General features: G+C 37.4%; 1 protein-coding gene and 1 non-coding gene across 3 annotated transcripts in view; both read right to left on the bottom strand.

Annotated features, from left to right (window-relative positions):
• Window positions 1-578: 578 nt before the first annotated feature.
• LOC108739465 overlaps window positions 579-11552 on the bottom strand; it is a 239413-nt gene continuing 228439 nt past the window's right edge. For both annotated transcript variants that reach the window (XM_018473370.1, XM_018473371.1), the window contains exons 5-6: window positions 2486-2714; window positions 579-1502 (exon numbers count right to left, since the gene is read on the bottom strand). In XM_018473370.1, coding sequence (XP_018328872.1) covers window positions 1402-1502; window positions 2486-2714 — 330 coding nt within the window. In that variant the 3' untranslated portion in view covers window positions 579-1401. The remainder of the gene's footprint in view (window positions 1503-2485; window positions 2715-11552) is intronic.
• Trnay-gua lies at window positions 11430-11502 on the bottom strand. The gene has a single exon. It is a non-coding gene; the product is annotated as a tRNA-Tyr (tRNA).

Raw genomic sequence — 11552 nt, 5'->3', positions numbered from 1 at the left:
TAAACAACAATTATTATTTTCAACTGGTGTTTGCCAAATTGGACAAACTGGTAGAGTAATTAAGGTTAGAATTACAGAACACTATTAAAAAACACAACAAAACTATTTTATCCGATGTATCTTATCAAACCATCACATAGACCTTAATATTATTATTGTCCTTATTAGTAAAAGCAAAATATTGTTTCTCCTGGAAAATCGTCGAGTGACTGAAACTTGTCAGTATTTACCAATTAGAACTTCAACCTATTTGTTATAGTTTTATCTTAATTTTCTGTAAAATAATGTATAGGTAATTTAGAATGACATGAAGCTTTAGATGCGATCCTTCTTGCATTCATATTGTACATTATGAAAACATTGACTCGGCTGTTAACCGAGTGTCTCGCTACACAACCAGGATTGTACGGTAAATTATGACGGTATGACGGCGGATGCATTGAGGTGGTCAATGTACATGTCATTCTAAATTACCTCTACCATTGTTAATACATACCTAAATGAAGAATAATGAACTGGAACAGTGTGAAACTTCATGAAATGGAAGAAGTAGTCATTAATAAACATTACTCCTTTATTTACATCCATTAATACTTTTTAACCTCTTATTATATACCATATCACATGTTGATATCATAGTGTGAGACTGACATTATTTTTTTTTTCAAAATAACATGATATTCGAATACAAATACTGTAAAAGTCTTTGACACATGGAAAATTCAATTAGTATAGTACGCATTTATATAATATTCTATGTATAGTAGATACTCATTACATATTAATCGTTTACATTTAGTCGTAGATACTGATGTAAAAATTCATGATGATTTTTTATAAAATAAGTTCAATTGCCTTTCTATTTGTTTAATATCATATTAAATTCCCAGGTTTTTGTACGTATGAAATCAAATAAATAAATAATAATTGAGTATTACATTAAAGTTCACTCATATACAGATAAGTACATAGATAGTTATTTACAAATACAAATTCATTTTCGTTAAGTGGGTGCTTACCTTCTTGCGAAGTTTCTTTCGCGATATAATTTGATACAACCAAAATAGACGTTCTTCAACTACCAGTAAGTTTTTTTCTGTTCCACGAACATTGTACCTACCCAAGTAGGCAATTAATTTGAAATTTCCATAATAAACAGTACTTTTTGATTTAATTTCCATCACATATATTTAATTATTTATCTAATACTTTTCACGGTTAGCACATTCATTTGCAAGGATGTCACCAGTCAGACGTTTGGGATTTTTTCAGTAGCTTCATTTGCTCGACACATTTACACGAAAAATGTTTTGAGTCAGCATCTCTGCTTCAGTTCTCGTCATGTCGTAAGTAAAATGGTAATTCTCATGGGGTTGCGTCTCTAATTTGCTGCAGTGTCGGCTAACTGACGATCATTTGCTGTCGAACCAGAACCATTACTGTTAGACACAAGACTATGCACAAATACAAGTGATCTTGTCTATTGGTCGTGGAACAACAGCCTGTAACCGATAATTTAAAGCAAAATGCAAGTTAGATAAAGTGCAAAGTACAAAGAGGGTAGAAAAATCATCCTAATGCAAATTTGTCATATTTATTATACTACTAGCTTTTCCCCGCGGCTTCGGGAATTATATGAAAATTGTTCTGTTAGACGTCCAATTCACCCTGACTAATAGGCAATTAAGCAATGGCACAGGTAGCGAGTATATATTTTAGTGACCATTAAATATCTTTATTCGTACTTTTGCAGATATAAAAGATTATCTCTGGAATATTGTTTATAACTACCGTTTTGAACTTCCGCAGGCTAAGCTAACGAAAAATGAAACAGTAGGTAAATGGTGAACACATGTATTTGCCTTATCGCTTAGTTATGGGCATTAATTTAGCATTCCTCTGTATAACTTCTGCACGATTTTGTCGTAAATTAAACTATAACGGTAGGGTATTCAGGTGAATTTTAAATAACCTGATAAGGTATAATACAATATAACAGTACTGCAACAGAATAATGAGACACGGCGGAAACATCTGTGTTAAATTGTTGAAAATATAAGTAACTACATACTTCTTTGCATTTAGATATTGTCNATACTTAAACCTAGACAACATTACGTTTAGTTGTCAGTTGCGTTTTGTTATACCATTTTTAACAAATGAACGGCTAGACTGATGATTTGATTTATAAATTTTTCGTTTTGCTGTCATTTACGTTTTGTCATTCCATGTCAGTTGCGTTTACATATACCACGTTTTTCCCGTGGAACGTTATAAAAAGTATCCTATGTCCTTCTCCCGGTTGTAAGCTACCTCCCCACCAATTTTCAGCCGAATCGGTTCAGCCGTTCTTGAGTTATAAATAGTGTAACTAAAACGACTTTCTTTTATATATATAAATTCTGTTACGGACACGGAATATTAGGGAACATTAATTGACACCAACATTATAAAAATGCTGTTGAATTACACAACTATTTATTACCATTAGAAGTTGACTCCATTAGTAGAATAGATGCTGGTTGTGGTTTAGGAGATTCCGGTTTGACTGACACTTCAATACTGCTAGCCCTGTAAAGTCGAAAAACCGACGCTTCACATTTTAGACGTACTAACACCCACGTTCCACCTGCTCCCGTTAGTTCTAATTTTCCTGTGGCTGTTTCCAGGAGATCTTTGTCTATTCTAATCGATGTTGAAGTTGAACCAGGTACCTGGAAGATTCCGAGTTAGTTCGCAACTGTTTCTCTTGAATAATTTAAATAATACATTGTTTAAATAAGTAAATATGTGAAAGAAGCATTGAATCCATTCAATGTTATAAAGTACGTAACAAAGCATTGAAAAGTTTAATTAAAAGGCATGATAAGGTCGTCAGTCCTAAGACTGGTTAGACACGCACGTCCACTCTTTCCTATCCTCAGCTAATCTTCGCATTTCCCTAAAACTAGAACATCCCACAGCTTTAACTATTTATGAGTAGTAATCTCTCCCTTTTAATTCCTGCTTCAGTTTCTAATATGGCCCTAGCTAGGCCCTTTATGCCTCAGGAGGTGTTTTACCAACCCATCTCGCATAAAAAACTCTAGCTAAACTTCAAACTTTCTATAACTATCGTCAGCAAAAGTCGTGTACACGTTTGTGATTTTTGCGTTTTAATAGACAAAGGTTACGATATACTCTACAAAATAATTGAAAAAAAAAACTGAAATGGAAATGGAGAATGTTTATTCATGAACCTTTGTGGTGAAATCACAACAGAAGGCTCTGGGATTTATAAATATTCGCTACTTTTGTTTTACTAAAATGCAGAGTATGAATGCACACGGAACAGTGTAGTGCACACCTACTACAGAAAAAACTATTTTGATTTACTGTACTCGTAACAGTTGAACTTTCCTGCAACAGGAAGACCGATAAGGCCGCTATTGTTAATCTCCCTATTAAATTTTCATGCGGAAATTGCTGTCCTTTTCTGACGAATGATAAAATTGAAAAGCAAAAAGTACTTTTGCAATTAATATTTGTTGGGCGACCAAAAAACAGAAAATTAGGACAATTGACAATAAATAGCACATAGGGCATAAAGATTGTCTAAAGAAGAATTTATCTGCCACATTTTACGATGACATCCTTATCCCTATTTCTATAAAAAGTTATTGACAATCTGTCATGTCAATTAGTTAGTTTGATGAGAAACGACTACAAGGCGATTAGGTCGATTGCAAACGAAGAAATGTACATAATCTATGGGATTAGACACATAATTTTATTATGTAGAAATGCAGGCTGAACGTGCAGGAAACCGGTCAGGTTTCGGCGATCCTATGAACCCGAGGAGGATTATTGGTATCGAAGTGCAATAATTTCGCTGAGAGAGAGACTAGTCCTACGGGATGTCTGGAGGCCCCAGGTAGAAAATCTTCCGGCCTGCCCGATCGTCTAAAGTTAGAATCCTATTGGTATTTAATGGTAAACAGTGGCATACGTAGTTCTTAGGCTTTCACGGCCGGCGTCTATCGATGCTGTGTTTTCTTCCGGGCATTTTGGCCGTGGTCCGTGGAGTCTTGCTTTTCCCGACGTTTCGCCGTTGTTTGCTGACGGCATCTTCAGTGGTGACTGGGCAGGTAACCCGTTCTCAAACTGCATCAGTTACGACTCAGCACCTGCCCAGTCATCACTGAATATGCCGTTAGCAAAGAACGGCGAAACGTCTGGACCACGGCCAAAAAGCTCGGAAGAAAACACATCATCGAGTGGAATACGTACAGAATAAATGCTTCAATGACGGCATTTTTACTGGAAAAACATCGACAAATTAATTAATTAACCAGCACTCTGTATTTACGATACTGCAGACGGTGATGATGGCAGCCGCTCATCTAATAGTTAGCTGACAGTACCTGTTTAGTTTGTCTTGCATAATGAACCTGCTTTCGTATGTTACGATAAATCAGATTTGCGATGACAGACATTGGGGTTAACGGCACGTTGCGCGAGATGGTATTACTCCACTCAAATCAGCTGTTATTCCAGGTAAAAGGACTCACATCAAACTATCAACAGTCCGTAATGGGACATACAATATTACACATACGAGGGGGCGTCTTTAAGTTCGCGGAATGGGGGATAAGTGAAAATAAAAGTACGAATTTATTTTTCCCTTTCAATATATTTACCTGCTACCCTTACACATTTTCCGATCTTTTAATTAACTTAACGTATACCTTCGAAAAAAATGTTTTGTCTTTGTCTGAAAAATACGCTGAAACTGCATCCTTCACGAAGACTTTTTTCAAGTTTGGGAATAGGTAATTATCGCTGGGTGCTAGGTTAGGACTGTAGGGTGGGTAAGCCAAAATTTCGAAGCCCACCTTCTCCAAGGCAGCCATTGCTACACGGCTCTTGTGAACAGGCGCGTTGCCGTACAGAAGGAGGACATTTTCGGTCAATTTTCCTCTTCTTTTTTCTTTCACTGCTTACTTTAACCGCTCTAGGATTGAGGCATTGTATTTTCCGGTTATGGAGACACCTTTATATTTATAATCGATCAACAGGGTCCCTTCTGAGTTCCAAAAGACTGTCGCCGTGCTTTTCCCAGCCGACTCTGACACCTTAAACTTCTTGGGTGGTATTGTACCTTTTTATGCCACTGCATAGAGTCCTGTTTGGACTCAGGTTTATAATGATGAACCGAAGTTTCGTCGCCAGTAACAATTCGAGCCAATACTGCATCTTTATCTGCATTACAGAGGTCCAAAAGCGCGCGAGAACACTCCACAAGATGTTGTTTTTGAGGAGGAGTGACCATTCTCGGTACCCATCTTGCGCTGACTTTCGTCATGCCAAAATGATCGTGAAGAATTTTAAAAATGATTGTAGCTGATACTCCTACCATTTCTGCGAGCTGTTTCTTTTTAAGTCAGGCATCTTCCAGTATTAATTTTTCGACTTTTGTTTTCCGGAGTGGTCATCTCGACCGGGAGGCCTAGCCGTGAGTCGTCTTCAAGTGAGTCCCTGTCTTGCTTAAAGAGGGTATGCCACTTGTAAACCATGGTTTTACCCGGGCAAGAGTCCCCATAAACAGATGAAGTCTATTCCAGTACGTTTTGAACTGATTTTCTTTGCTTGGTAAGCGTCGTACTCGATTTTCTCCATATTTCCCGATTGACTTGTTTCGTCGACGATGGTTCAAAGACTACTGTCCTAATTACTATAAAACTCGGTATTTATGCTAATAATGAGTTGCTTAATTCGTAATGACTCGAGTAAGCACCCTCACAAATGACCTACCTAACCATTCCACGAACTTAAAAACGCACCCTCGTATGCATTATGTTAAATACAGCTCATCTTTGAGGAAATGATATTTTTCATTTTAAGTCACGGAAAAGTTGTTTCTCGTCATCGCTTCTAAACTATTAGTGTCAAATATTTATAAGAATTAATTTCAAATTAGGACAAATAAAACAAATCATACCTAATATAGTTTGACCTAGGCAAAACCAGTTTATTCTGACGTCGGGTTTATTTTGTAAGTAGCAAGAGACATATGCGTAGGTAATATTACATTCTAAATATCGTATTATGCTTTATACACTTAGTACTGTATTTCTATATGCAATAAAGCTATAAATAATATTAATTGTAATAATACAGCAAGTCCTGCTTCAGTTCAAACAGGATGATCGTAGTGCGATGTTCAGCAATCGAGTCGTTCCGATATAAAAGCGGAATCAGCAGGATAATATGGTCTAAACCAAACCGCTGCATGGTCTTTCATGTGTGAATTGTAAATGTTCGTTGTCACGTATTCGAATGTACATGATTCAGACAGTCGGACATTTTAACGAATGGAAGGGTAGCAAAACCGAATAGGTAGGTGCATATCTGTTTCCGCACTCGCTCTACAATTATACGAATGTATTATCGCCAACGATTAGATCATATGCGGTTGAATCTTATTCGGTAAAATTTAATTCATGCAAGTTGTTTAGGTTTAGCTAGTGGTTCACGTCTAATGCTATTAATGGACAACCTCAACTGGTGGATTTTAGTTAATTATTCAGGTGTTAATAAAATCAAGGTAGCATTTTGTTACTGCCAATAGAACTTGTAATGGCAGGAAAATTATGAAATGTATATCTATCTGTCCTACAGCAATAAAAACTGTGGTAAAGGTCTAGATGATGGCTCCTTCGGGGGATCGAAAGAGGAGGTCTCCCCCACCATTGTACTATAAAAAGTTCGTGGCAGTCTCACCCCCATAAAAAGTTATGGGGGTTCAAATGTTAGAAGCGTTCGAAATGTGGTGTTATAGGCGGATGATGAGGATATCGTGGGTAGAAAAGGTTAGAAATGAAGAGGTATTGGAAAGAATAGGAGAACAGAGGACTCTATGGAAGTCAATAANCACAAATCAAACACTGGGGTGTGCTTATAATTCTTCTTGCACGCCGTACAGCCTACCTAATTATTATCGTTATTCGCGATACTGATATTCGCCTTCATTAATATTCCTTTAAGTGTCACTGATTAACAAAAGATTCTTCATGACCAACGATTAAATATCCGACGTTCCGCCACTCCAGTCTACCCTGCTGATTAAGAATTATTTCTTAATTTACAAAGACGAAAACGTTTGGTTCACATCAATGATGAGCAAAAACAGAGGACCAAGACATTACTAATATAATCTTGGTCTTGACCTAGCACATTTGGTCTTGGTATTGGACATGATATTTTACAACTGACGTTTCGGCCTTTTAGGCAAGATCCCTAGACGAAAATCTTCAGTCTCTCCCCAGTCTCTCAGAGTCTTTCAGCGTCTCTGAGAGTGTCTCTCAGTTATTGCCTAGGATCTCTAGCAGTCTCTGTATGAAAGCCTCGAACGATAAAATTGTTAATTCAGAGATTCGAGTCTCTCACAGAGAGACTGAATGAATAAAACTGAAACACAGAGAGACTCGAGTCTCTCGTAGAAAGACTGGGATCTCTGAAATGTGTTGAACTTAGAAAATTTTAACCATATCTACCGAGACACCACTTATTTAGAGATACGAGTCTCTCGTTCAGAGACGCTAAACAGTTTTTTTGACAGTTTCTGTCAGCGACACCTGGTAGACTCGATGAGAGACGAAGACTCGAGTCTCACTTTCAGAGACTGTGAGAGACTGAACATATTTATCTCGGGCCGCTTTAATATTTAAGTAAATTTTCCTTTTTCATTTTCTCCATGTAAGATAATAATTTTTCGTTTACTTTTGCGTATTTGGTCTTGGTCTCACACATACGATCTTCGTTTTAGTATTGGTCTTGTTCATTCGGTTTTGGATTTGGTCTTGCTATTATAAAGACAGTCTTCATCTTGATCTTGTATTTTTGCCAGACCAAGACCAAGGCTGCCAAGCTAAAAGCAATTTTACTCATCACTAATAAAAGGCAATAAATGTTGAATATGTTCCAACTTATTCATCGTTAGTTAAATACGAAAAACATGTCACGAACTTATCAGTTTAAAAATACACCTAAAGTAGAAAGTTCGTAACTGCCTAATACGATTGTCACGTAAAATGGGACAATTAATGAATTTACATTAATCTTTCAGTAGAGCTTGCACATCATTGTTGTTTATTTTCATTCTATTCAGAGGCATAAATTCGAAAATGCGACCAGATAACGTCTATTGGTTTGTATCCGTAAATCTGCAATTGCATCAAAATTACAATTTTATGCTGCTGCGTGCGATGATTTAGCGGCTATAAGTTAAAATCAGCTTTAATTACTATTACATTACATATGACCATTGTGAAAACATTCAGCATAATCACAGCAGAAAATGGAAAGCTTGGTAAACCACAAAGTGACCCGCCGTAGTTACGACAAAACCTGTTTACTTTAAACACCTGTTTCATCCACTTCTAATGTGGCAAGAGTCGCCTCTATAATACTAAGGTGACCATATTTTTTTTTTTAAAATCCGGTACGGGAACTTATAGCGGGGGAGGGGGTAGTTAAGTTAAATAACGTAAATATGTTTTTTTTAATAAAAATTATGCAGAACAAACGGCTAAGGAGATCTCTCCATATTGTCCAACTACCACGATTCTGCGTTTCCTCTTCCACCTAACGCTCAGATACAAAATGTGTAACGAAGCACTGGTTTCCAGCGCCTACGCTACCCTCACTGATGACCCACNATTCATTAAAGAAAATATTCTTTTCGTAGAAGCATAAAAATAATTCTATTATAGTTGAAATATATTTAAAATAAATATTGAAAATAAGAACCTTTTCAAAAATTCGGGACAATCCGGGACAAAAAACCTGAATCCGGGACAAATATTGCTTCTAGAAAAATCCGGGATTGTCCCGGCCAACCCGAGACGTATGTTCACCTTAATAATACCCACATCAGAAGTGGGCGACACACATGTCCGCAGGGGAAAGGCTTAGTTGTAACTAAACAAAATCCTGAAACTAGTCAATAAAGATCCTCCTTACCTACATGTGTCTATTACATTGCTCTCTTTTATGAATCATGTGGTCAAACACACCACTATTATATTTAGACATATACAACGAGCCTGGAATATATAATAGGGTTGAAAATAGATGGTACTTTTATCCGAAACATTTAATGGATTTCAAACTTTCTTCTTGAATATTTTTGTAGGTATCTACAATACGTTTTGCCATTTGAATATTTGAGGTAACATCGATCGGACCTTTCAATCACTCCCCTCAGTTCGAGAATAAAACTCCCTTGAACTTTAATAGCATTGGAAAGCAAATTAACAGAAAGTAATTTAAAAGTTCGAAGCAAATTCAATCCCTTTTACCGATTCAAATGCTACGACCCTTCTGTTGCCTTTTGTGGTTTCTGTATTCAGCATGTAGAGAGTTCGCGGTTTCTAAAGTAAACGCACTGAAATGAATTAATCCAACACGTCAGTTGTGCGTTGTGTTAAGTATCTTCATATATACCTAATACACGTGTAATAAATTAAATCGCATGTTGATTGGTGTTCTGTATCAGCAACAGTTTCGCGGTTTACCCCAAAATTCATGTATACCTAATCATGAAGGTATTAAGATTTAGTTATACGAACAACTCGATTCAATTAATGTTAAGCGATCGAATATAGATTCGGATTGTGCTTATTGAACATAGAAGTTCATAGTTTAACGCTATACCTTGTTTAACCTAGAGTTTATAATAAGATTATTGAGAGATTAGATGTAAATAAATTCTTTTACGAGACATACCACACGAGGTAGTATACATATTCTGGAAAACTTTTTGGGTGTTTCATTCCCAGCAGCCAGTAATGCTGGTGGGCGGGCAGTCCCTCCGAACTACGCCGGAAGGTAGGGCGGAAGACCCTCTTCAGCCTGCTTTTAGGAATCGTGGGAATGGATGGACGGTGGTTCGGGTGAGAAAGATGAGACGGACGAAATGAAGACAGAAGAGAATGAAAGATTATCTGTGGAATATTACTGCCTCAAGATTTGCCTGGGTGATCCAAGGAAACCACAGAAAAACTTGGACCAAGGCAGACGGACAGACCCGGAATCGAACCGGCGTCCTCCCGAATGCTAAGCAATGGTCTAAACTTCTAGGCCATGCCGCTCGGTCATATTCTGGAGCGTCCCATATCCTTAACTATTTGTGAACAGTAACATAATCCTTCTCTTAACTCCTGTTTCTGCATCTAATATGTCTCTAACTAGTAGTTCATGCATGAGAAGAAGTCCTATTGACTTTTTGACTTCCATAGTGCCCTCTGTTCTCTACCTCCTCATTTGTAACCCTCTCTATCCACGGTATCCTCATCATTTACCTGTAACATCACATTTCGAATGCTTCTAACATTTTTTTTTCCACTGCGATCATCGTCCACATTTCGCACCGTACATACGACTTCTTTTTCAAAGAAGGCAGCTCGACTTTGCGCTATATTATCTTTATATCTCTACTTCTGAGTCATCTGACTTCGTAGATACCGAAAATCAGCCACATTTTCGTCACCTGTCTTTATATTCACTCTTTCCCTACACATTTGGTTTTGACGTAACTATGGGTAGATAGATATTATAACCTATACCCTTTGGCGACGACTTCCAATTAGAAGATTTCAGAAAATACGATTGAAATTAATTTGTAAGTCAGTTCTCTGAAATACACCTTCATTAGTTGGGTGACTTAATCTAATAGAGCCTAGAGAGACCGAATCGAATCCGTAATCCCAAACTGAGACCGCATTAAAGGCTAACGAAAGTGCGTTATCAAGGAATGCCGCCGTTATAATCCAATTTCGGTGCCCACGAGGCAAATAGCCACGATAACGGCATCCGTTTCTGGTCAGAATGCCCACTTCTGAAACCGACGGCGAAGGCGTTCGGACGCCGTTGCCCAACACGAACCCGATTTGAATTTTAAATGCGGCGATAACGGCCATCCTCCAGAAGTACCTATATCTACCACAACACCGCACTGCCCTGCCGGACACTAATATCGTTCGATAAAGGAGCTTTTCCATGTCCTGCATTTAGCATATGCTACTACTGTATGAAGACTAATGGAATTTTAATAAATAACGTATAAGACTTTTGAAAGGATCTGAGATCAGATTTTAAAGTCAAATTTTTGTTCGTTCTTCCTTTCTACAAAGGGTACACTGTGCTCCAACTTTAGACCATAAAATTAATTCAGTTCCTTCTGAAATAAAGAAGGGCAGAAAATAGGAGTTAAACATCTCCAGGGAATTCCACTTGGGTTGCTATTTTTTAAACATACCTACAATTTAGACAACTTTTAGAAGTGAGTTAGTTAAATATGAAATATTAATCTGAAAATTCATTTTTGAATTTTTTTACCCACTACACGTTACCTCAAATTAATGAGGGAAAAATTATTGCTGTTGTTACACCCTCGCCGGGAATCGAACCCGGGACCTTTGGCTTTACACACCAATGTTCTGACCACTAAACTACGAGAGGTGACAACAGCAACCACGACCAACCGACCTACAAGGTTAACGATCCGTCGA

The sequence above is a fragment of the Agrilus planipennis genome, unplaced genomic scaffold, assembly GCF_000699045.2.
Source record: "Agrilus planipennis isolate EAB-ADULT unplaced genomic scaffold, Apla_2.0 scaffold208, whole genome shotgun sequence".
Lineage (NCBI taxonomy): Eukaryota > Metazoa > Arthropoda > Insecta > Coleoptera > Buprestidae > Agrilus > Agrilus planipennis.
Note: the sequence above shows the minus strand (reverse complement) of the source record. Positions and strands in the feature narration are given on the sequence as shown.